The 25,485-nt window shown below is 32.3% G+C and overlaps 1 protein-coding gene across 2 annotated transcripts; it reads left to right on the forward strand.

Moving 5' to 3' along the window:
• The first annotated feature begins 9,562 nt into the window (after nucleotides 1-9,562).
• LOC139519121 (heat shock 70 kDa protein 12A-like) lies at nucleotides 9,563-23,580 on the forward strand. Of its 2 annotated transcripts, none has more exons than XM_071310938.1 (5): nucleotides 9,563-9,680; nucleotides 18,190-18,526; nucleotides 18,933-19,148; nucleotides 20,549-20,696; nucleotides 22,371-23,580. In XM_071310938.1, the coding sequence occupies exons 2-5, from the start codon at nucleotides 18,218-18,220 to the stop codon at nucleotides 23,429-23,431; spliced, it is 1,734 nt and encodes a 577-aa protein (XP_071167039.1). In that variant the 5' UTR covers nucleotides 9,563-9,680; nucleotides 18,190-18,217; the 3' UTR covers nucleotides 23,432-23,580. The 2 variants fall into 2 exon arrangements, with proteins under 2 accessions (XP_071167039.1, XP_071167038.1); XM_071310937.1 differs by lacking the exon at nucleotides 9,563-9,680 and adding an exon at nucleotides 17,814-17,929.
• The last annotated feature ends 1,905 nt before the right edge of the window (nucleotides 23,581-25,485 follow it).

The following is a 25,485-nucleotide window of genomic DNA, read 5'->3' on the forward strand; positions in this document are numbered from 1 at the left end:
CATTGTGTTACGTATCTTTCTTTGACTTGTAGTTCTTGACTGCTCTTTTGTCATCTCCCTTTTTATACAATTTTACTTCCTTTCCAAAAGTTAGTAGATTCATTGTTGTTTTAGATTTATGAACCAATGATAATTCAGTAGCACACATCATTGTATAAAATCTGGTATTTTTCAAATAGTAAGACTTTTGAATAAATATATGTATATAAGTTATTTTTTATTAAATTTATATATATTATATTATAAAACACTTATATATATCTTATCCATATTTAGAACTAGAAACTGTACAAGATACACATGTACATGTACATAAGAAATACCTGTGTATTCATTGCAAAAGGAAAACAACAATAGACTAACTGAACAATAATCTGTATAAACTTGCTCACACCGTAAACACTACCATATTATGTTTTCTTGAGTAAATTAAAACTATCACTTGGTGTAATTAATGTGAAAATATACAGTGCAAGCCATACGTGAAGTTATGTATTTAATGGTATAACTGATTTACTACACAGTTGTTCATATTTCCTGTGTTTGAAGAGAGACTTACATTTGCATGTAAAACATAAAACCCTTAAAACAGCAAATACGTGGTTTAAGTCACAATAAGAATGGTACAGGTTAAACGCAGGATTTGTACAGATAAAACATGGTTTTGGCACAGATCAAACATAGGACTAGTAAAAGTCGAATATAGGACTTTATTTGGTAAAATAAAGAGTTTAAAATGGACTGCTAAAAACAAAGGATTGGTACAGGTTAAGCATACAACTATCCCAGATAAAAACATAGGAATAGTACAGATACAACATAGGACCCAAAAAGGTAAACATGGACCGTTTCAGGTGAAATATAGAACTGATATAAGTTTTACATATGCCTGATACAGGCACTCACACCACATCTTATATTTATTAACAAAGGACTAATACATATAGAATATAGGACTGGTCAAATAAAATAAACGTGGAGGTTAACAAAACTTTAAGAATGGTACAGATAATTACATAGGACTGGTACAGATGAAACGAAAGTCTGATACAGGTAGAATAAAGAATTGATACATGTAAAACATCGGACTGATGCAAGGCAAACATAGGACTAGTACAGTTAAGAAATAGGACTGGTACAAAGATAAAACAGGACTAGAACAGTGAATCATAAAACAACGTACACACATGATATTTAACACCAAGACAAAGGTACATTCCCTGTGTCCTATAGCCATTCTCCCCGACCTACATGTACCTCCTGTCTACATAATGTTTTCCGGGGCGCAAAACTTGATCGATCTATTTCTTTTCCACCGTACAAATGGGCATTGTGCCAATTCTCCCTAACATAATAAGGGAAACCAAAACCAGGCCACTGTTCCCTTCTAGAAACACGATAAACTAATGTTCTCCTATTATAGTAACGTCGATGACGTCTGTAGGAAATTAATAATTATTCATTACAGGAAAGTTACTATTTGTTACTTATTTTAGCGTACCCACAGCATAACTGCATAATTATACATGTAAACATATCCATATTTTTGGTTGGTTTGATACCACTCCTACTGAAAAATTAAGAAATAATTCATGGGGCTTGAATATATCGTGGTTTTAACACGGGTTGGTCCTTTTTTACAAATATTTTACCCTAAGCGATTTATTTCGATTCTAATAAGACAAATACGGCAATTCTTTTGAATCGAAATGCTCTAGGTGGAGGCAAATATTTGCCGTTCCCATAAATTAACGCACTTTTAAATTGGAGTAAAAGAACGGAGCAAACTGAATTATGAAATGCTTAAACTATTTACAATAACGTATGAAGATAGTTTCAGATAAATTTAAATGATAATTTATTTATATGTTATGTATGTATTATATGTGTTAAAAACATGGTTTATAACACATTTTAGCATCGTTTGTTTACGTTTACTTGTTGTGATGGTTTTCGGTTTCACAAGCGTGTATTCTCCCGTAAACTGCTTATATTCTTACGTCATCGTTCTATAAATCCGGATACCTCATTCCTAAATAAAAACCCATATTACGTGGGATTACGATCGGAACAGCCTAGGCAATATATTCATATTTTACCACGGGTGTGTATATATACGTACTCAAAGCGTTTGAAGGACGTCATGTTAGAATGATGGTTTTGAGTCTATAATCCAATTTTAATTCGACCTGGAGAGGTGAACATGCATTGACCAAACTGTGTTTTTGTATAGTTATAGCAGTTCAACAATTCTAAAAAGTATGAAGGATGGTCGCTATCACGGTTATAGGCGGGACTTGGGAAGAAGGGGTTAAGTAATAGTATCTTGTATTCAGTTTATTTTTAGGATATCTTATATGTTTTTAAAACATAATTTTTGCATATCGAACAGGCTGAAAGTATTGGAACGGTTTAATATATATAATTTGTCATAAACTTATAACTGTGGTATTATAAACCTGTCTTAAATTGAACGTATTATGGTAAACTGAAGCTTTACGTGAACACTTCCTAAGAAACCTGAAATTTGCTTCAACCAATTCCCACAAAATTTCAAAAACACCAAGAAAGCTTTTTTATGATGTAAGAGTTTTGGGGTGGTTTGTCATTCCACAGTAAAGGAACTTCGACGGGCAGATTAATAAAGGGTAACATTCTACGTCATTTTCTACATGTCATGCAGTAGATATAGTGTGATTTGGTCAATTTACTATACACCAATGACTATTTTGGTGGTATTTGTGAATCTGAACTTGCTTTGAATTTGTTAAAATTATAAATAACTAGTAAATAACTGTATATTGAATCTATTTGTCAGTATGAGTTTTGTGCAACATATAGCACTATCTTCTCATATGTAAGACATGGGTTGTTTTTGTTCCCTATTCGTTATCTCATTATAGTGATTATACCTAATATATTATTTGCCACATATTAATATCAACGAAACCAATGGGAACTGATATATGTTAGGTAATAGTTTCACAATGGCACGAATCTCGTATGAAACTAATATATTCGCACAGTGATGCAAAACAAAACAAAACAAAAAACAAAAAAACAATAAATAACAAAAGCTATACAAAAACAAAACACTTTAAAAAAAAAAAGCACCAACACAATCTAAAGACCAAACTACGAAGTCCAGCATTTATTCAAAGGTATAATAGATGTGCATTAACATACCCGTTTACCAGTGATTATTTTTACTCGCACCAAATAACTTGTAGAATAAAACCCATAAAAATATGTAAAAAGACCGTTATGACAACGAAGAGGCAAAAGAGTATGTATCGAAGTTAAACTATTACTTTCTGTAATACAATCTGTATGAGAGAGAACTATATTCAATTTTTATGATCTAATTATTATACAACATAAAAACAATTTTAACTTCCTTTTTATATTCGTGGAACTGAGAATATTAGATCATGGCAAGTCGTTTCAATAATAAAATACAAATCCTGTTGATTTAAATATGAATTTTACACAAGAATATTACAATCATGTTTTTTTATTTCTTATTTTCAATCTCAAACAGTTTAAATATCTCTTTCTTTCTCTTATCAAGTATAAGTACAATTACATAGGAATAACTTCAGAAAGGTTTTAGATAAGATTGTGTTTATATTTATCTAATAAATGGATCAATTTCATGTAATCATAAATATAGATTCCTACACCGCAACAAGTGTATCACGACATTTCTCCACTCGAGACAGTTAAATTTTATTATTTAAAGCGCGAGGCTTGCCGAGCTTTTTAAATAATTAAACTTTAACTGTCGAGAGTGGAGAAATATCGTGATACACGAGTTAGTATGTCGGAATCTGTTTCTTTGATGATTTTTATCCTCCTTTTTCAAAATATTTCAGAAACTTGGGTTCTTTAAATGCGACGTCATCAGACATGGTCGCCTTTTTTCATGACATCACAATGGAAAATTCAGAAGAAAACAGAACATTTTGACGTCATATTCAAATTTCAACTAATCATTTGCCGAGAGCAGATATTTCACTAATGAGGAGAAATATTTTTCTCACATCAATCAAGAAATGTGAAATAGCACCAAAATTAGAGAATTCCAATTCTATTATTAAATGCAAAATACTGACAGTGTTCTAAGTGTTAATATGCTGTCAAATCATTTTGAATTAAGAAATATTACCCCTTTATCCTATTTATGTTTGCATGTCCTTGCATTTTTGTTTTGTTTTACTTTTGATACTTTCTTGTTTTATCATTTCTACAATGTTTGTATAAGTGTTTTGATTTAAAAATATTTTGACCTCGAGCATCCCTAAAAAACCAGTACTTGTGCAAATGCGCGTCTGGTGCAATAAAACTTGGAACCATTAACGCTATAAAACATTTGATCAATTATATTGTATGATTTCGCAAGCTTATTATTCAAGATGCATATCCTACAAACGAGATGTTAAGCTAGCTATAGAATCAGGTTAAATACACCGTGTACATTGTTTCCATTGTATTTCGGCTTTTTGATTCTGCCATTTTATAAAGCACTTTCCGTTTTGAATTTATCTTGCATTTCAGCATTTGTAATACTTTCTTTCAATAAGGCATGTGAAATCCTTCCGCTGTTCATAATAATAATACTTTATCCAGAAACAATACAGGTTATCGAATATACATTTTTACAATAACTTTACTGTACCTTGGGTTGTCACCGAATCACTCGCTACTGGGCTGCCAATAAACTCGGGAAGTTTCAGTCTACAAACAAAGGTATCTACACAGTGTTAGGAAACATTAACAGAACCAATTTCCAAAAAATATTTAAAAAAGGTACAGTAGGAAATTTGAACTGAATTGTCTTATTTAAACTGACTTCCTTGATTTAATCTTAACCGTGAATTCTACGAGTCGTTTACATTAAGTTTAATATATCTATATATAATTTGGGTTTTAAATTGCAATACAGACGTTATGACAGTCGGATAACTATAAGAGGTACACATATACTGACTGTAACGTCTCTTCACATGTTATGTGTAATTTAAAATGTTAATTTTGTTGTCTGTTTTTGAATTCTAAATGGATATATTTTTGGCAAAACCATCTGTATTCTAAATTATAATCATGCCTGGATCTAGATCTACATCTATATATAATATCTCACTAAGCCTTTAGTACGTGTTAGTACAGATTATGTTTGCGCGAAGTGAGAATTAAGAAACAATTTAATTTATTGGTGTATGTAAACTTCTACATTCGTTTATTCATAATCTCTGCAAAAACATTTATGTGTTGTTCTTTAAAAAAACCCAGGTCATTTGCTAAAAGTTTGGTTCACAATGAAAATTTAGTTAAAATTGTTCGATACGCAAACAACAATTAACCATTTTCGATTTAAACTGTTTTACCTTGTTATAGGACAATGGCTTTTAATTGTTAGGAAATGTAATATGCTTTTAACTTTTTGTTTTCAGATATTTACACTTCGTCTTCTACGGATGATGTATATATTAATGTTACTTATACAGGATTTGTTTATCTATTGATTCACATACTTCTATATTTGCATGTATCTTTTTACAGTGTAAAATGTTATTAATTTGTTTATTTTCAACTTGAGTTGTAGCTTAAAGATTATAAATATCTTAATTGATCTTATACAAGCCCCGTACATTCATACGCGATATCTTAGTGTAATATTCCAAATCGTAAGACCCTACAATTGTATGTGAAACGATATTTTCCGAAGTTATCTTCGTATCGGGTTTTATTTTGAATAAACATTTTTTTCTTAAATTATTGCATGCATCTATTTTACATTAATTTTATTCTACAAATACTGTATTTACAATCAAATATGATCCATAACACAAAAAGATAAAACAAATTAAAATTCAAACAATAGAATTTAAACTATGTATAATAGAACTGTTACAATCAGTAGTTGTCCTACTATTTACAATATAATATAGACTAAATACTTCCGTATAGCTACTACAATTAGTAAAGTCAGTTATAAACTTACACTCTGGTAATGGATACGATCATATTCACAAATTCGGTAATCTAACCTGACATTGTAGACATAATGTACGAAAATACTTTGTTTTTTATGTGTAAAAAAGATATAGCGACCTAATGACAAAATAACATAATGACATATAGACGTCAAATAAAGGCAACAGTAGTATACCGCTGTTCAAAATTCATTAATCGATAGAGAAAAAACAAATCCGGGTTACAAACCAAAACCGAGGGAAACGCATGAAATATAAGAGAACCACGACACAACAGAGACACAACACCGAAATGTAACACACACAGACACGAACTATAATGTAACAATGACAATTTGTCAACATATTTATTAACGTCTTCAGCAAATGACAGGTTTTACTACACTATGCAATGGTTTAAAATCGTTCCAAGGCCCAAGTTAATTGTGAAAATAAGAATTAAAAATACTATTAAAAACGTCCCACCAACATCAAATTTACTAAACTGCCAAAACCTTATGACGTGGCATAAGAAATTTGAAGACAAGATGACTTTGAACAGGCACATACATACACAAATAGCGGACGTTTTTTTTAGACTTTAGAAAATTTCTTTGGATAAATTTCTTAAGATAATGTCATTGTACATTTTTTTCAGAAACAAAAACCCTTTTAGTAAATCAATTGTTTATGTTTCGTGTATGATATATGTCTGATATTATATACATCTGATTAAATATATGTTATCTTTATAATAAAGCTGTGACACTATAACTCTCATGAGTCACTCAATGTAGTTTTAACAGGAACACTATATATGTCAAATAAGGGCAACAGTAGTATACCGCTGTTCGAAAGTCATACATCGATCAAGAAAAACAAATCCGGGTTACAACCTAAACTCAGGTAAATGCATCAACTATAAGAGGGAAACAACGAAATAACAGAAACACTGAAGTGCAACAAAAATCAAAAACGACCATGCAACACACACAGAAACTATAAGATACCAACTGCCATTTCTCGCCTTGGTAAAGGACATTTTAAGAATAAATGGTGGTTTGAACCGGGTTTTTCGTCTAGCCAAATCGTGCGCTTTTATAGCAATGTTAAATGTAACACTAAAATGGCAACATTACATGACAGGACTACAATACAAATAAATGCAAGAACATGCACGATAGAGAGATATATATATATACACAAATAAACATTACAGTAACACATTTCGACATGATAATAGTTATCAAAGGTACCAGGTTTATTATCTAATACACCATACGTGCGTTTCATCTTCATATAAGACCACCTAGCAACGCTTATATAAAAAAAGTCAAGTAAGTCAAACAAGTATTAAGCTAAAGAGCATTGATAGCTAAAAATTTCAAAGAATTGTGCCAAAGCTGAGCTTATCTATGCATTGTATAAGAAAATCCTTAGTTTTAGAATAATCCTTACTTTGCAATAGTGAAGAGACAATTCCGAATAACCGTAGATAATATGTAGTTCGTGAAGAGCAGCACACAGCCAAATTAGTCGCTGAATCAACATTATGCCTTTCACTATTTTGATAGCAGTATAGGAAGTCTGAAAAGTGAGTTGAAAGGAGAAACGGCAAGTTAATTAGATAATATAATCTTTAAAAAATGGAACATTTACACAATCTAAAAAATTTTCGGAATAAAGTTGAGTTCGAATTTAATTTTGACATTGACCACGAGTTTTCAAAATTCAAACGCGTAACCGAGTTTAGGGATTATGATAAGATTAAAGAAATTTGCTATGACCTCAAAATCAAAATTCATAAGCGTAACAAATGTATCAAGATTGCAAACAAAGCCGGATAGGGTTCAGTCAATGAGTATTTTCCGAAAATGCACTTGACTTTCACAAGTGGCTACTATCGATGCATGTGGGAGTTTTGAATTATATTTATATATGTTTGATGTTCGGTTAAGGTTACGAACTAGATCATAATGTAAAATCTTTTGACCAATATAGTCTGTCCCGTAAGCTTTATATGATCCTTCTTCTGTATATAGTATGTGCACTGTGTGCATGTGTTTTTCTGACGCAGTCTGTATTTATTTTGGTTGTGACACACGTCAAAGAGGACGTTTCACTATTGTAATGGCATGCATGATGTCACACATTTTTAATCTGATTTGACGAAATAACAAAATTGAACAAATTCCAATATAAACAGCTATACACTACGATTAACAGAAAACAATAAGAATTTAAAATCAAATCTTAAAATGTAAATATCAAAATATATGAAAATAGATGCAGTTAAACATACTCGGTTAAGAAGGTGTCAATATCACCACTATAAAAATCTGTGGATTTTATAGGATTAGCCTAAAATACCTTAGTAGGTAAATATCACGGATCTACCACGTCAAGTCATGACAAGGCTATTAATAGCTCCAGTGCTAAATATATATCTTAACGACGAAAAACGTCAAGGAGAAATAACAATATCAAAGAGTTAAACATATTATGATTGAAATATTACTTATCAAGAGCTGTATTATATAAATCATCTTTCTTGGCGTTCGTCTTACACAAATTACATGTTTACACCAGAATAGGTTGTTTCTCTAATCGTTAAAGTTTTTTTTATCTGTTGTTATGATTGACATTTCTTCTTTGATCTAAATATTTTCGGATTTTTTTTATTCATAACAGAAAGTAAACTCTAACAAATATATTATGTGTATAGCTATTTTACATCTATAAGGACTTTTTTGTCTCTATATATTACTAGATTTAATTCACTTGACTGAGCGGGGTTTAAGAAAGTCGCTCATTTAAGACCAGTCCATCTATAGACGTTATTCGTCTCATATCATACACTCAGTTATTTTGTATATGCGTTTGGTGACACTGATAGGTAGTAAGAAGTCAATCATGATTATAACGGCAATCATCCTTATCACACACATCTTCCAATAGACTGTCCTTATACAAATTAAAATATAAGCTCCGCCCGATCAGTTGAAATAACATTTTTAAAGATGCTTTTTAAAGATAGTACTTATCAATGCTTATCATGTTTCAAATAGTTTGATTTACTTAATAAATGTACTTTTATGTTACCTCTGATTTTTTGTCTATTTTGCAGATAGAATTATATATATTTTATAAGGAAATGATTTCTTCAGTATTAATTTTTATCTGTAAGATACTTTTCGTGTCAACAAATTATAAGAAATGTTTCTCGAGTGAGCTTTTTCTTAGGACAGACAGAATTTATAAACATGAATAAAAAGATTTGGAGCATTCTGCACGTCTGTGAGCTACCTATCCAATAACAACAACCCTACTGTCTTGACAAAATTGAGCAGTACTTGTTTAAATACATATGTCAAACCCTAGAAAATGCGTAAATATAGTGAACATATTTTCTATTGATCAGCAATCAATGTATACATGTATGGTTAACACATCTAAGGCATCTCTGAACACATATCTTTCAATAGATGAAATAAAGCAGATGCTAAGATTTAAAGTAAGAAAAATTCTGTTAAAAATAGATTTGAAATAGGAAGTTTGGACTCACTGTTCTATTTCAAATCACTTCCTTTATGAATGTGGATAAGTCGTATCAACTGTAAATTCCACGAATCGTTTAAATCAAGTTGTACATGGCGATATATAGTTTGGTTTTAAAACCTAATGAAAATAGCATAACTGTTAGAGGTACAGTAACGTCTTTTTGCATTTTATGTCTGATTTTATTTGCTTTTATTACAATCATTTTTCACTTTTCTGACTTTTCAGGAAAATTTAAATGGAACGCTTTCAAATATGAGATTTTTGTTTAATAGTATGGAACATGCCAGTATCCTCTATCGTCATCGTTACATGTAACTGTTAGTGCATACTTATGTGTGTTTTTGTTTCTATCTTCTGTGAAACATAATTTTCGTTTAAGTATGTTCATACAGGTTTTTGTTTACCCGCGCCAACTACAATAAATATTGATTGGTGTAGCATATTTACCAGACGATATCAGGATATTGGTATTTAGTCAAATCTTTACCGGAATTTTTGACACAATTAGAATTCTAAAATTTATAAAACGTAAACAACATGTCGAAATATTTAGGCTTGAAATAAATATATTTTTGGATAAGTTAATGCAAACACACGAGGTGTATAGTGTCTTATACGATTACAGGTTTGTAATGTTTACCAACAATATTACAATGTATATCTGTGTGTAAATACGTTAATTATGAGCTTTGAAAGTCAAGTAGTTCGAGCATTTTTCTGAGTAAATGTTAAAAAATTTCAAACAAATATTCTTTACTGTGGTTAGCATTCATTAGTTGTCAGTATCTATATATTAACAACTTGTGGTTATATTGATAAATTAGAATCTTCCTTGAAGTTGGCGGACAAATTCGCAGCTAAATAATTCGATTGATGTGTCATTTGTATACAAGAGTTATATTCCTTTGAACTATGAGTCTATGTTTAATTTTATAAAGTCAATATGTTGATTGTCTACCTTGAACAGGGTTATAATTTTATCTTATACATGTAGTTTTCTTTATTGAATTTAAAATCGTTACAAAATCTGTAATGTACTAGTTACTCGCAAAGACAATAGTTTATCAAAGACATTTATTTATATCTCGAATTCCTTTTATTTGTTTGAAATGTTTTAAATTAATATATACCAATATAAAGAATTATTTTGTAATCTTATAAGTATGTTTTTTGTTATTATATTCAAGGGAAGTAGATTTTCTAATGAAAATATGTTGGATGTGACAGCACACTTATAACCGATAAATGCCTTCCTTTATCTAGAGAGTAAAAGCTGTCACAGTAGACATGTGTTTGCAGGGCTTATCAAGGGCGAAGTAATCAGATATATTAGAACAACAAATAATGATGTTGATTTACAATATATTTTGTTACAGTTCAGATTTAACTTAATAAAGAGAGGATATAAGGAGATTGAAATCGAAAAGTACATAACTGAGACATTATCATGTAATAGATCTGATTTAATCAGAAAAAAGGCCAAACAAAACACAAAAGAAATTCCTTTAGTATTGGCAACGAAATATAATCCATACATTTATAAATTGAAACAATGCATTAGTAAACATTGGGATCTACTAAAACAGGATGCAGTTGCAACGAACTATTTTCAAGCAAACCAATAATAGCTTACAAAAAGCATCAAAATATTGCAGATCTATTGACAACGACAAAATTAAAATAAATTGATTTAGGCAAATCCCTGATAATGGCCTAAAATGCTTAAACCCTTTCATAAATGTTATACATTTATCATTAGCATATAATACAAAAACCGCCAGAACACTATATTAGTGTTGGATTGATGTAAGGCAATTGCAAGTCTAGTAACACTAGCATCATGTAATCAATATTTTGTGATATAATTACAATAAAGTACTTATAGTATGTATAGGGAGTCTTCCGAACTAGATTGTTTGCTATCAAAATTCGGATTGATGTTGGAATACGTGGATTTTAGGTGTCATTTTTATACAAGGATTTATGTAAAGCAATTGCAAGTCTAGTAATAATAACATCATGTGATCAATATTTTGTAATATAATTACAATAAAGTACTCATAGTATGTATACGGAGTCTTCCGAACTAGATTGTTTGCTATCAGAATTCGGATTGATGTTGGAATACGTTGATGGTAGGTGTCATTTTTATACAAAGTGACTTTTAAAAAGAGTTCTTATATTCAGTCATTGGCTGAAAAAGTTCAACCTCACTGATACTTTTTTGCTCTACAAATTTAAGTTTTGGTCTGAAGCACAAAATATTAGTAAACACAAGCTTTACAAAATTAATTATTTTCATGACAGTATCGCTCCAAAAAAGGAGGACTGCTGTTCTATAATCCCCGAGAGTATAAAAAAACACATGTGTTTCGGTACTGACATACTATTTTGCCGATGATAAAACTTCGAAATTGTTTTAAAAGAAACTAGGGTTCGAACTCCCTAAGGGATAGCTGAACTTACGTATATTTTGTTATTCTTTGTATGTTCATTTTGGTCATGAAGCTCGTAGCATAGGCATATACATCTATATATTGTAAAATTGAGAATGGAAATGGGGGACATGTCAAAGAGATAAACCCGACCAAAAAGCAGAATTCTATAGTGGCTTTGAACTAGCTGTCAGTAACTGCGAGTACGCTCAGGTCTGTACTTACTGGCTTTTTGTCGTTGGGATGTACAAGTACACGGCCACGTAGCGGCTACGTAGCTGCTATCAATATCTATGTAACAACTAGTCTATAGCTACACGTTCAATATTCAAAATCTACGTAGGCGCTACGATATTTGAACGCAACCCTGAGATCTATTTAGCAGCTATGCTAGCTATACGTTCAATGGCCAATTTCTAGGTAGATGTAGCGTTACGTAACTGCAGAGTTGAGTTCAATATCGTAGCAGTTACGTAGTGCTACGTAGATTTTACCTACTGGACGTGTACTGCTATAAACTAGTTGTTGAAAGCCGCTACGTAGCTGCTACTATATTGAACTACCGCATTTCCATTCGTTAATCGTTAGTGAGTTTCAAAGTTTAAGACGATGATGGTTCGTCCATATCAATGGACATATATGATTTTTTTCAATAAAAAACAATACTCACACTATTTACCGGACAATCTTCTTTTTGTCAAATTTGATAAAATTCTGAAGGGTACAAATAGTCTTAAAAGTCTAATGTTAAAGTTCGACGACAAAGGCTCGTTTATTAATATATTGAAATTAAACAGGTGAATCTGTGAGCTATAGACTGCTCACTAAGGATACCTCCGTCCCCTAAAAGTATAAAGTACACAGGAAGTTGTTGAGTTATGAATCTGAAAACGTATCCAAGGTATTTATGTAGCTGACTCATATAAACCCTAAAACCAAATTTCAGAAATCCTTGTAATGTAGTTCCTGAGAAAGATGCGACGAAAAATATTCATTGGACGGACGGACAGACAGAGGTAAAACAGTATACCCCATTATTCTAAAGCGTAGTATAATAACTCGAGGTGATATCAAGCGATATCATAAGTATTACATATTTTATATATCAATTTGTAAAGAACACGGTGATTATACATAGCTTGAACCTATTCTACGTCCGGTCGGAATTGGAACGTTATCTCCGAAAGTAGCACAGTCTCCTCACGTTAAAGAACCTTTGCAAGAACTCTTTGAGGGATGTCACAAAGTTATGACTATTTTATATCTTTCTTATAGTATTTGTTATGATATATTTTATAACAATTGCATTATGAATTTATGTACTTGTATTTTCAAATTTGCAAAAGTATCACCTCCTCCAAAATATCTTAATATATAGTCTTATAGAATATGAATGTTGTTTAAATTTCAATATTGTATGTTTGTAATGATTGTCATGATTGTCTTGATAACAATCCAATATTTGGATTTTACACCAATAAAATGATTTGATTTGATTTGATTATGATGTATTAATCATAATGAAATTAACTTTTCATGCTTTCATGTCTGTTTATATTAAATATGATACAATGTATATATCATAATATATGCAATAAGGGCTCAACCAATTTTGTTAATGAAAATAGTTGTATTTGTATTACACGTATAAATTATCTACTTTAAATTTATATAGTTTGAATTAATGCTGTGTATTGATATTAATCTATTTATGAAATAATTACCACCTGTGAATCAATGATTGATTGCTCGATTGTTGGTTGCTTAACGTCCAGTGGCAGATGTTTCATGCATTTTCAGGACGAGAAAAAGTTAACAATAAATACAATAGATAGGTCTTGTAATTGAGGCAATCCGGGATGAAGGTCAAGGAAATGTGGACCGCCACTGGAACATATTATATATTGGATAGGGACACAAATGTTGCCTTTTAACATGCCACCTACCGATCCCTCAAATAGCGAGTACTCTCTTTACACGAGGCATCGGATTCAACATGCTTATTCTGACCGAACGTGACTGCAAACGTGAACAACCCGTACAGTCGAACAAACGTGCCACTTTTTTTTACTGCCGGTCGGACAAAGACCTAGTGACAATATTTCTATTCCCCAGTCACCGGGGGGGGGGGGGTCAATGAAACACGACATGTGATATTTATCTATTATTACTTGAGTCTCAGACAGTTAAATTTTAAAAATTGTGTTTTCCTTAGTGTTGCAGATAACAAATTCAGATATACCGCCAACATCATTTTAAAAGCGATTGATTGACTGTTGGTTGTCCAATTTCAAAAATTTTGATGCTAATTCTTGGGAATAGATGTAGGACTGTACACCTTGATAAAAATGTAAATCAAGCATAAAGACAGAATGCTGTATGCTTGATTAAGATTGTTGTCATGATATATACTAGATATACAGTCCTACATCTAGTACTATTTATATTTCTTAGGTTTTTTTCGAAGTACATAGGACTTATAGATAGGTGATTATCTAACAAAAAATCATTCCAAACCTGTAGCGTTAACTATTGTTCAGTAAAATAACTGAATTCGTATTAAGAGATTATTGATTTATAAGTAACAGATGGGATTATCGTGTATTAAATCTAAGACTAGACATGCTAAGTTTCTGGCCCATTTCATATTATACAATCATTGACATTTGACAGAAGTTGATACATACAGGTTATTAGAAAAATGATAATGGTTAGATTATCAAGTTACTGTAAAACTAATATGTAAAATTGAAGTTCCTTTTCTATGTCTTTTATTCTTTTAAATTGAGAATGGAAATGGGAAATGTGTCAAAGAGACAACAACCCGACCATAGAAAAAAAAACAACAACAAAAGGTCACCAACAGATCTTCAATGTAGCGAGAAATTCCCGCACTCGGGGGCGTCCTTCAGCTGGCCCCAAAACAAATATATACTAGTTCAGTGATAGTGAACGCCATACTAAACTCCAAATTGTACACAAGAAACTAAACTTAAAATAAAAAAAAAAAAAAATGTGTATAAATAATCTATTGAAGTTGTCCCATCAGCACATATACAAAAGAAGATGTGGTATGATTGCCAATGACACAGAAAATAACAACTATAGGTCACCGTACGACCTTCAACAATGTGCAAAGCCCATACCGCATGTATATTTTTTGCTTTCTTTGGATGGTTATCAGAAAAACTTAAAACCTCTATTAATAATGTTATGTTTTCTCTTTACTGTTTTAACATGTTACTATCTACATGCCATAACAGATTTATAGCTTTACTTTGCCATTTCAAAACTGAGAAAAGATATTAATCGTAAGCTGAAACATGAAGATTTTGTTTTCAGTCTCAACGGCTTAGATTCAAGACTGTATACCATTGAAAAGTATTTTTTTTTCAAAATACTTGACAAATCACAATACTAAATTACATCACTTCGCTCCTTTGATGAAACTGTTGCATATAAAAAAAAATTCAACACTGGAATTACCTTTGGCGTTTTTCTGATGATGTAAGTGCGAGAAATACTAGACGGTGCATCATTTAACTGAATTGACCTGCGTAGGCGAAAAGACAACCACTTAACCATTCCACCATGCTTGCATGATGTTGGACACGCGCGTCTTAGCGATCTGTCACTTTAACAAATACCGCTGCTATAAAAGAATAAAGCTACTTTGAATTTCTGTTATCATTAGATTATTGTCGGAAGCTTTTAAATTTAAATTCATCATTTTGATTGCAACAGGCGATACACGTATTAATTAATAAACGTCTTTTAATATTATATGGAATGTGATAAGACTATTGTTTCTCCCTTTTCTATATATATTTTCTTCGAATATTACATCAACTCGTTTTATAGCATTGTAAATGGTATATTTTCTATCTAATTTTCTATGATGAATGTTTAAATATTTTGCGAACAAATGTTAGTTTGCGGGTGGCAAACAAATTCTTTCGCACACGTAATATTCCGTATATCGTCAGGTTATCGGAAATCGCATCGCCGGGACTAATAGTGCACCGCTTATTGGGGACCTGTTTCTGTATTGTTGTGAGTTACAATTTATGACGAAAAAATGAAAAGACCCATCGATACAAAATCTGATTCAAAAATTTAACAACACTGTTAGATGTTTAGATGATATATTAGCTTTCAATAACGACGACTTCAGTAATCACTATAAAGAGATTTATCCTGCCGAACTTACTTTAAATAAAGATAATACTAACAATGAACACTACCCTTTCCTGGATCATGATATCTATATTTTTAAGGGTAAATTCAGTACAAAATCTCCCATTGACTTTAATGCTAATCTATGTATGGAATTAAATTTATACCTGCTTTACCTTTAGAACTTGGAAACTTTCATATAAAATTCATGAAAGTACAAATGTAGCCCTATCTTTTGCACTAATAAAAACGGTCATGCGGCATTTTTGAGCATTCACATGGCCTTGTTTACAAACAATGTAGATTCACACTGAATTCCTATACTGACCCCCATTACTTTTCAACCCTGTAGTAAAAATATTTAGTACATTCAGCATTTGTTTTTTTTGTTTTTTCAACTCTAGTTTTGATCCATCTGCCAAAAAATATTTATTACAAACATTATCTACCAATCAGAAGAGCCTATGACTTCATTGTTATACAGAAAGCTCTCCCCTAAATGGGCGGTCCCTGATGACGTATATTTATTTACTGAATTTACCCCTTTAACGGGAAGCGTAATACCAAAATTTTTGATAAAAGAGATGATTTTTCATTTCCTATTGTTAATTGTCAATTGTTAGATGGTGACGTTCCTTTGTCACCATCTTATGGTGTTTGTATATCTCAACCTGTTTGATTCGCTCGTGTAACGTATTTGATTTCAACGAAAGAAATCTCTGTAATACTGAAAAGATATTACACCAGGGTTTTTCGATATCACAAACTAGTCATTATCACTGAACTAGTACATATTTGTTTAGGGGCCAGCTAAAAGGACGCCTCCGGGTGCGGGAATTTCTCGCTATATTGAAGACCTTTTGGTGACCTTCTGCTGTTGTCCTTTCTATGGTCGGGTTGTTGTCTCTTTGACACATTCTCCATTTCCATTTTCAATTTTACATTAGTGTAGAGTAGTATGCTGATCGAAGCTGGAACCGCTTGGGACTTTGGAGCCTCTGGCCTTTGTTAGTCTTGTATATTTTTAATTTTACTTCATTTATATGTTTTGGAGTTTAGTGTGACCTCATTTTCACTGAACTTGTACACAATTGTATTAAGATCCAGTCGAGGACCACCTCCGGGTGCGGGATATGCTCGCTGCGTTGAAGAACCATTGGTGGCCTTCGGCTGTTCTCTGGTCGAGTTGTTGTCTCTTTGAAATATTCCCAAATTTCCATACTCAATTTTATCATAATATTAAAATAGTTATTGGTCTATTTATGATTAAATTGAGATTTAAAAAAAATAGTTTAGACCTTCAACTTATTCCTGTGCCAGTCCGTACCTCGTCAGTTTTTGTCTTTATATGATATTTAATCCGGAGAATATGATAATGATGATAGATATTTGATTGTCTAAATTACAACCTTTATATACTTGAGGTAATTTGCATGTGTAATTGTTGAAAAATCCTACATTGATAAAAGCTGACTGACGACCTATGTCGTGTATTGTTTTAAAGTATTATGTTGAAACCCTATAAATCAAACACTGCTTATATTATTTTCCGAAATCAATCCATGTTGTGTAAGTAATATTACCCATCCAAATAATATTACACAAATAAATAATTGCCTGGACTGTTGAACTCACTGTTCTACTTCAAATCACTTCCTTGATAAATTTTGACAATTCGTATCAACTGTAAATTCAACGAATCGTTTAAATCAAGTTTTACATGTCGATATATGGTTTTATTTTACAACTTCAAACTTAATGGCATAAGAATAACTATAAGAGGTACAGTAAAGTCTTTTCACATTTCATATCTGTGTGTTTTGCTTTCATTTTGAACCTATTTAACTGATCTTGAAAATCTATAAGAATTTTAACTCTTTGAAATATGAAAAAGACTTTACACATCATTGAGCTCAACTGCATAACAAAATACAACAGCTAATTTTACGAATTTTATAATGAATTCAAGTCTTTATCCGGAAGTATAACATAGGGAGATAAGAATGGCTGCATTTTTTTAGTAATACAGATGTTTTTTTCAGGTGTATTTTATCTGACAATTTCGAAACAATGTCTGATTATTTGTTGGTTGCATCTATAGATTTTGGCACAACCTATTCTGGGTATGCATTTTCTCTGACGACTGATTTCAAACGTGATCCGCTTCTAATTCATTCTAACCAGACCTGGAATTCAGGAACTGCACAACTGTTGTCACTTAAGACACCTACATGTATTCTTCTGAACAGCAACAGAAAGACCAAATCCATTGGATATGAAGCAGAGAGTGATTATTCGCGGATAAAAGAAGAGGACAATGAAAATCAAGAAGATTATTACTTCTTTCATCGTTTCAAAATGATACTGTATGACAATGAGGTACTGACGCTTTTTAAAATGCAATTGACAAAATATCTTTTGTTCATACTTACACCAGATATACTTTGTAGAGGACTATCGATTTTTTCTCACACCGATCAAGCAATGTGAACATAGCACACACATTAGGGAAACTTAGTGAATCGTCGTCGATGGCGTTGCACCATTGATTCATTTATTCATGTTGTTTTCCAAGTATTTCTATTGTTGTTGACCTCGTCTCATCTCCTTCACGAATATCGATATTCTAAAAAGAAAAGTGCATTACAAAGATAATTCTTTTTAAAAAAGACGATAAATTAACATAAACTTTCAAATTTTCAAACACACATTTAAATATATGCGTTTATTGAAGTCTTATAATTCTGAATGTCAAACTTTTAATATCTTTAGCATTCTCTTTCAGAATCTAAAGCATCAAAGACTTAAAGATGTGACAGGAAAAACTGTTGTCGCTTCAGAAGTATTTTCAAAATTTATCAAAGCACTCAAAGATCATTTATTGACTCATTTTGATGAAACGGGCAAAGCCATAGAGCCACATGAAATACGATGGGTATTAACTGTTCCAACGATATGGAGAGATGCATCTAAACAGTTCATGCGGGAATGTGCACATCAGGTATAAACTAAACATAGCTTGTTGGAATGTTCACGTCGGGTATACTTAAGCATATGTTCATATTAGGTATACATGAGGTACTATAGGCATCTAATGTGGGTACTGTATGTGCATATCAGGTTTAAACTAAACATCTCTTGTTGGAAAGTGAACATCAGGTATTATCCGAATATCTCATGTAGGCACGTGCTCATCAGGACTTCACTTAAAACATCTCACGCGGGTATGAACACTTAAGGCCATAAATTAAACACACTAAATATACCATGTGCGAATGTGCACATCAGGTATAAACTTAACATATTACTTGGGAATGTAAACATCAGGTATTAGCTTAACGTCTAATTTCGTTAAATGCAAATTAGTCATCACGTAACATCTCAAAAGGGAATGTATACACCAAGTATCAACTGAACATTCCGCAAGGGAATATGCACGGCATAAAAATAAAAATTGAAAATGGAAATTGGGAATGACTTGTGTCAAAGAGACCACAACCCGACCATATAACAGACATTAACAAAAGGTCACCAATAGGTCTATAACGCAGAAAGTAACTCCCGCACCCGGAGAGGTCCATCAGCTGACCCCTTAACAAATATATACCAGTTCAGTGTTAATGGACGTCATACTATACTCCGAATTATACACAAGAAACTAAAATTAAAAATCATACAAGACTAACAAAGGCCAGCGGCTCCTTAATCGGGACAGGTGCAAACATGCGGCGGGGTTAAACATGTTTTTTGATATTTCAACCCTACCCTATACCTCTAGCCAATGTAGAAAAGTAAACGCATAACAATACGCACATTAAAATTCAGTTCAAGAGAAGCCTGAGTCCGATGTCAGAATATGAAACAAAATGACAATAATACATAAATAACAACCGACTATTAACAGTTACTGACATGCCAGCTCCAGACCTCAATTAAACTAATTGAAAAATTATGTCTTTATTATATGAATATCAGGCACAATCCCTCCCGTTAGCGGTTTAGTATTATACCATCATAAAAAATATGTGAAGAACATAACCCGTGTAATGCCAACAACTGGTTTAAAAAAATGTGTTTAATTCCGATGCAAAGACCCTATAAGTGAATCAATATTAAAACCAAAATATGCAATCTTTAATAACCTGACAACAGTATCGTAACTGTATCCCTTTAAAGGTTTTACTAGGTGAATACTGACATTTTTGTGCTTTATAAAGAATATTACCATAAAAGATTGAATGTGAAATACCTGACCGTATAAGATGTCAGCATGTTGAGTTATACTTACGAATGATGTCCTTGTATCGATGATAAAATTTAGTAAATGTTTTGACTAGTTTGTGATAGCATACACTAAAAGGTTGCCAGAATGTAATGTGACATTATTTTTTATATTTGTAGGCTGGTATAGATGATAACAAGCTTGTGATTGCCTTGGAACCGGAAGCAGCCTCTATTTTCTGTCTCTTTCAAGAAAATTCACGTGCATCAAATGAAAGACGCTTGCTTAATCGAACAGGACAGAAATATATGATCATTGATTTAGGAGGTAAACATTCGTATACTTGAAGCATCCAAAGTGTACAAGTCAAAGAAATTTAATTTTAACAGAAAATTTATTTGGAAAGTAAACGCGAGATCCGTTTTTATGTATAGGTAAAACTGTTACATTTATCCATCACCGCAAGTCATTTAATTTTATGATTTTGTCATTTTTTTCTATCAATGAATCATTTTTTTGTAGAAGAAACACTACATTCTAATCTCCTTTGGTGTTTTTCCAAAGGATGAAGACCAGGATCTTCCATCCTTATATTGGATTCCTAAGCTTCACATTAATCCTTATAAGGAAAAGTATATTGCAGGTTCTTCCAAGTGTTCCACTTACCCCCTTTCTAAAGGTCTTTCTGCCATACTCACTGCAGTTAAAGAAGGACTTCAGAAATATTCCGAAACGGCATATTCAAGAAGTGGTGTTAATCAGATGTGGATACTGAAACATTCAAAAGATTTATCGGTGAATTTACAATCTCAATCATTAAAACATTGTATCAACATTAAAACCTTTGATTTTTCAACTCTTTATACCACTATTCCACATAATTAATTGATATACATGTACATGTAGCTCGACTGAAAGAACTCGTCAACTTATGTGTCTTTAACAAAAATAGCACTAGCCGTTTTAAATATCTAGTTTTGGTCAGGAATTCAGCTTACTTTGTGAAAAATCATACAGTCAAGCAAAAAATACACCGAAGAGGATAACACTGCCATGCTGGACTTTTTAATTGACAACATATTTGTTAAATTTGAAGGTTTTGGTCTTCCAACAGACTATTGTAATTCAATGAGTAACAATTGCGCTCCTTTACTTGGAGATTTGTTTTTGTATTCCTATGAGGCAGATTTATCCAAAGGCTTGTACAGAAAGGAGAAAAGAAATTAGCCCAGTCTTTTAATTTCATCTTTCCGTATATTGATGATGTACTGTCTCTGAATAATAATAGATTCAGTGATCATTTACATTTAATATGTCCAAGTGAACTTGAAATTAAAGATACTACCGACACAGATTAATCTGCTTAATATTTAGACCTTTTTCTCGAAATGACTACTGATGGTATGTAAAATACCAAAATTTATGACAAACGCGATCAGTTTTATTTTTCTATTGTCAACTTTCCGTTTCTGTGTAGCAACATCCCAGCAGCACCAGCATATGGAGTATATGTGTCTCAATCGATAGTTACTTTAGAGATAGACCAAAGTATGTTGATTTTGTTGAACGAGGAATACTGCTTTCTCAAAAGTTGCTAGGACAGGGCTATGTGATCAAATTAAGGTCATCAAGAAATTTTACGGTCACCATCATGAGCTGATTAGCCATTATGACAAATGTGTGTCAGAAATCATATCTGATATTCTTTCTCAGTCATAATTACCTTCCATCATTACCGAACTGAACAAAGAAATAACACGACGGTGACGTATACGGTGCAGGATATGCTTTCCCTTCCGGAGCACATGATTTCACTCCCAGTTTTTAGTGGAGTTCGTGTTGTTGTTTTTATTTATTATTGATAACTGTTGATATATATAAACTAGTTGGGTGTATATATGTGTGGGGGATGACTTTGTATTTGGTTGCTTTCCTATTGAAGTAAACCATCAAATCCTAATATCATACACAGACAAATATATATTTGGTTATAATTGTTAGGGGGTACAGCTGATATAACAATCCACGAGAGACTACCAAAAGGTGTTGATTGTGAATATCCTTCATTGAAAGAACTCCACCACGCTATCGGCGATGACTGTGGTGGAACACAAGTAGATAACGCCTTTATGGAAGTTCTGAGAGATATTCTTGGACAGAAGTTGGTAAATCTGATGAAAAAGAAACAGCCATCAGCCTACCTGGAGCTTCTAAGAGAATTTGAAACATTTAAAAGAAGAGAAATAACAGACAAGAATTACATACGAATTCCCTTAGTGACAATTAATGAGCTAATAGAGGAACTAGGAGAGGACGATGTAGATAAAAAGATCAAGATGTCTAAATATAAAAATAAAATAAAACGCAACAGAGAAAAATTTTGTATCGATGCTGAGTTAATGAAGTCGTTCTTTGGTCCAACAATAGACAGAATTGTATCTTTAGTGAAAGAAACGAGTAAAATCAAAGCAATAAAAGAAGTTTCTCTCTTTGTGTTAGTTGGAGGGTTTTCTGAATGTAAGTACGTGCTTCGCGCTCTTAAAGAAGCATTACCCAACAAAACCTTTATTGTTCCTGATGATCCAGGTTTATCTGTTCTAAAGGGAGCTGTAATATTTGGTCATGAAAGAATTATTGAATCGAGAGTCATGATGAATTCATACGGAACAAAAATCTTTGAACCGTTCGACCCAAAAGTGCATGAGATGTCAAGGAAGAAGAGAGCTGGAGGTCGGTATATATGTCCAAAGATATTTGATTTCATAGTAAAGAAAAACGAATCAGTTCCAGTAGGCACAACCATAAAAAGAGAATATTTGACGGATGAACCTCAGCAATGCTATATGGACCTTGCTATGTACAAATCGGACTCCGAATTTACCGAATATACAGACGAAGAGGGTTGCTACCGAGTTTGTGACGCGACGATAGACATACCAAACCCATCAGACGAAAAACGGACCGTTGAGATTGAATATTTATTTGGTGATACGGAGATAAGAATGACAGCAGTTGAAACAGACAGTGGAGAATCCTGTAATACTGTTTTGAAATTCATCTAGTTTGTTTTATCGTTACATTTATTGCACATAAAACCTTTCATAAAATGTGGAAATATACATGTAGTTTTATTTTCAAGTCAAGTCTTAAGTTAGAACGTATATTATTACCAACGCTCAAATTTATATGGATTAAATATATAAATGAATAAGGCTTAGCTATTTGTGATTTGAAACATTTATGAGCTATGATAGTTATCAAAGGTACTAGGATTATTATTTAGTACGCCAGACGCGTGTTTTGTCTTCATAAGATTCATCAGTGACGCTCATATCAAAATATTTATAAAGCCAAACAAGTACAAAGTTGAAGAGCACTGAGGACCCGAAATTCCAAAAAGTTGTGCCAAATACGGCTAAGGTAATCTATGCCTGGGATAAGAAAATCCTTAGTTTTTCGAAAAATTCAAAGTTTTGTTAACAGGAAATTTATAAAAATGACCACATTATTGATATTCATGTCAACACCGAAGTGTTGACTACTGACCTGGTGATACCCTCGGGAACGAAACGTCCACTAGCAGTGGCATCGACCCAGTGGTGTAAATAGTTATCAAAGGTACCAGGATTATAATTTAGTACACCAGACGCGCGTTTCGTCTACAGAAGACTCATCAGTGACGCTCATATAAAAATATTTATAAAGCCAAACAAGTACGAAGTTGAAGAGCATTGAGGATCAAAATTCCAAAAAGTTGTGCCAAATACGGCTGAGGTAATATATGCCTGGAATAAGAAAATCCTTAGTTTTTTTTCTCGAAAAGTTCAAAGTTTTGTAAACAGGAAATTTATAAAAATGACCACATTATTGATATTCATGTCAACACCGAAGTGTTGACTACCGGACTGCCGATACCCTCGGGGACGAAACGTCCACCAGCAGTGGCATCGACCCAGTGTTGTAAATAGTTATCAAAGGTACCAGGATTATAATTTAGTATGCCAGACACGCGTTTCGTCTACATAAGACTCATCAGTGACGCTCATACCAAAATATTTATAAAGCCAAAAAAGTACAAAGTTGAAGAGCATTGAGAATCCAATAACAATGACACATGTCAATGGTTGACCATCGTAGGTGAACTTTAAAGCTTTACCGTCATTTTAATATTTAAATAAAAATGTTAAATAACAAAAATACCGAATTCGGAGAAATGTTCGACACGGAAAGTCACCTATAAAATGACAAAATCAAAAGCTCAAACACATCAAGCAAATTTATAAAAAAATGTCATATGTATGTAGCTGACTTAGTACAGGCATTTTCGTATGTAGAAAATGGTGAATTTATGGTTAGCTAAAACTCTCCCGTGTATGACAATCACAAGAAATTTCTTTATATTGACAACAATGTGTGAACAAAACTAATAGGTAGTATAATTAAAAATACAAAAAAGGGTGCAGCAGTCGTGTTATAATCTCAATCATTAAAAACGCAAAAAATATGTTAACAAACAAAAACAAAAAGGCATATAGACAAAGCACATTAGGAAAACAGTAAGACACGTATACAAAAGTTATCATATTACAATAACACAATGGCGGGATGTGAAAGTACCTAGCCACGTCACAAAGAACCGAAAGAATACTATACCACGTAATTAAGTAGATAAATAAGGTCAAAACATAGAATCTATACTTCAAGATCATCGTGTATTATTTGTGAAGTTGATACGGAGTATTTATCAACAAGTTCTTGGCATCAACTACCGATGAACTTTTTGTATAGGAACGAGACGTTCTTGACATATCCCTGGTTCATCAATTTTCTGCTCATACACTGGTGAAGTTTTAAAAAATTTGAGTAGCACCGAGAGAGTTGAGAAATGTCTTGTAGAAGTTATAGCAATTAATGAACACTTAGGTAATCCCTTATATACAACAACATATATGTATTATTGGCGTAGGTTGAGATTTTGGGAAATCATTAGTGCTTCGTGGCTTCAAGAACATTAAAATGAACAGCAAACCAGAGGACTAACCTTATTGTATTGGATAACTCAGTTTCACTAACCGGCAGCGTATCTAAAAAATTCCTTATTGTACGAAAATATTAT

The sequence above is a fragment of the Mytilus edulis genome, chromosome 4 (genome assembly GCF_963676685.1).
Source record: "Mytilus edulis chromosome 4, xbMytEdul2.2, whole genome shotgun sequence".
Classification (NCBI taxonomy): Eukaryota; Metazoa; Mollusca; class Bivalvia; order Mytilida; family Mytilidae; genus Mytilus; species Mytilus edulis.

Coding starts and splice junctions, on each gene's coding strand:
- LOC139519121 (XM_071310938.1), top strand. CDS start 18,218: ATGTCTGATTATTTGTTGGTTGCATCTATAGATTTTGGCACAACCTAT. Junction 18,527..18,932: donor TGATACTGTATGACAATGAG/GTACTGACGCTT, acceptor ATTCTCTTTCAG/AATCTAAAGCATCAAAGACT. Junction 19,149..20,548: donor TGCGGGAATGTGCACATCAG/GTATAAACTAAA, acceptor TTATATTTGTAG/GCTGGTATAGATGATAACAA.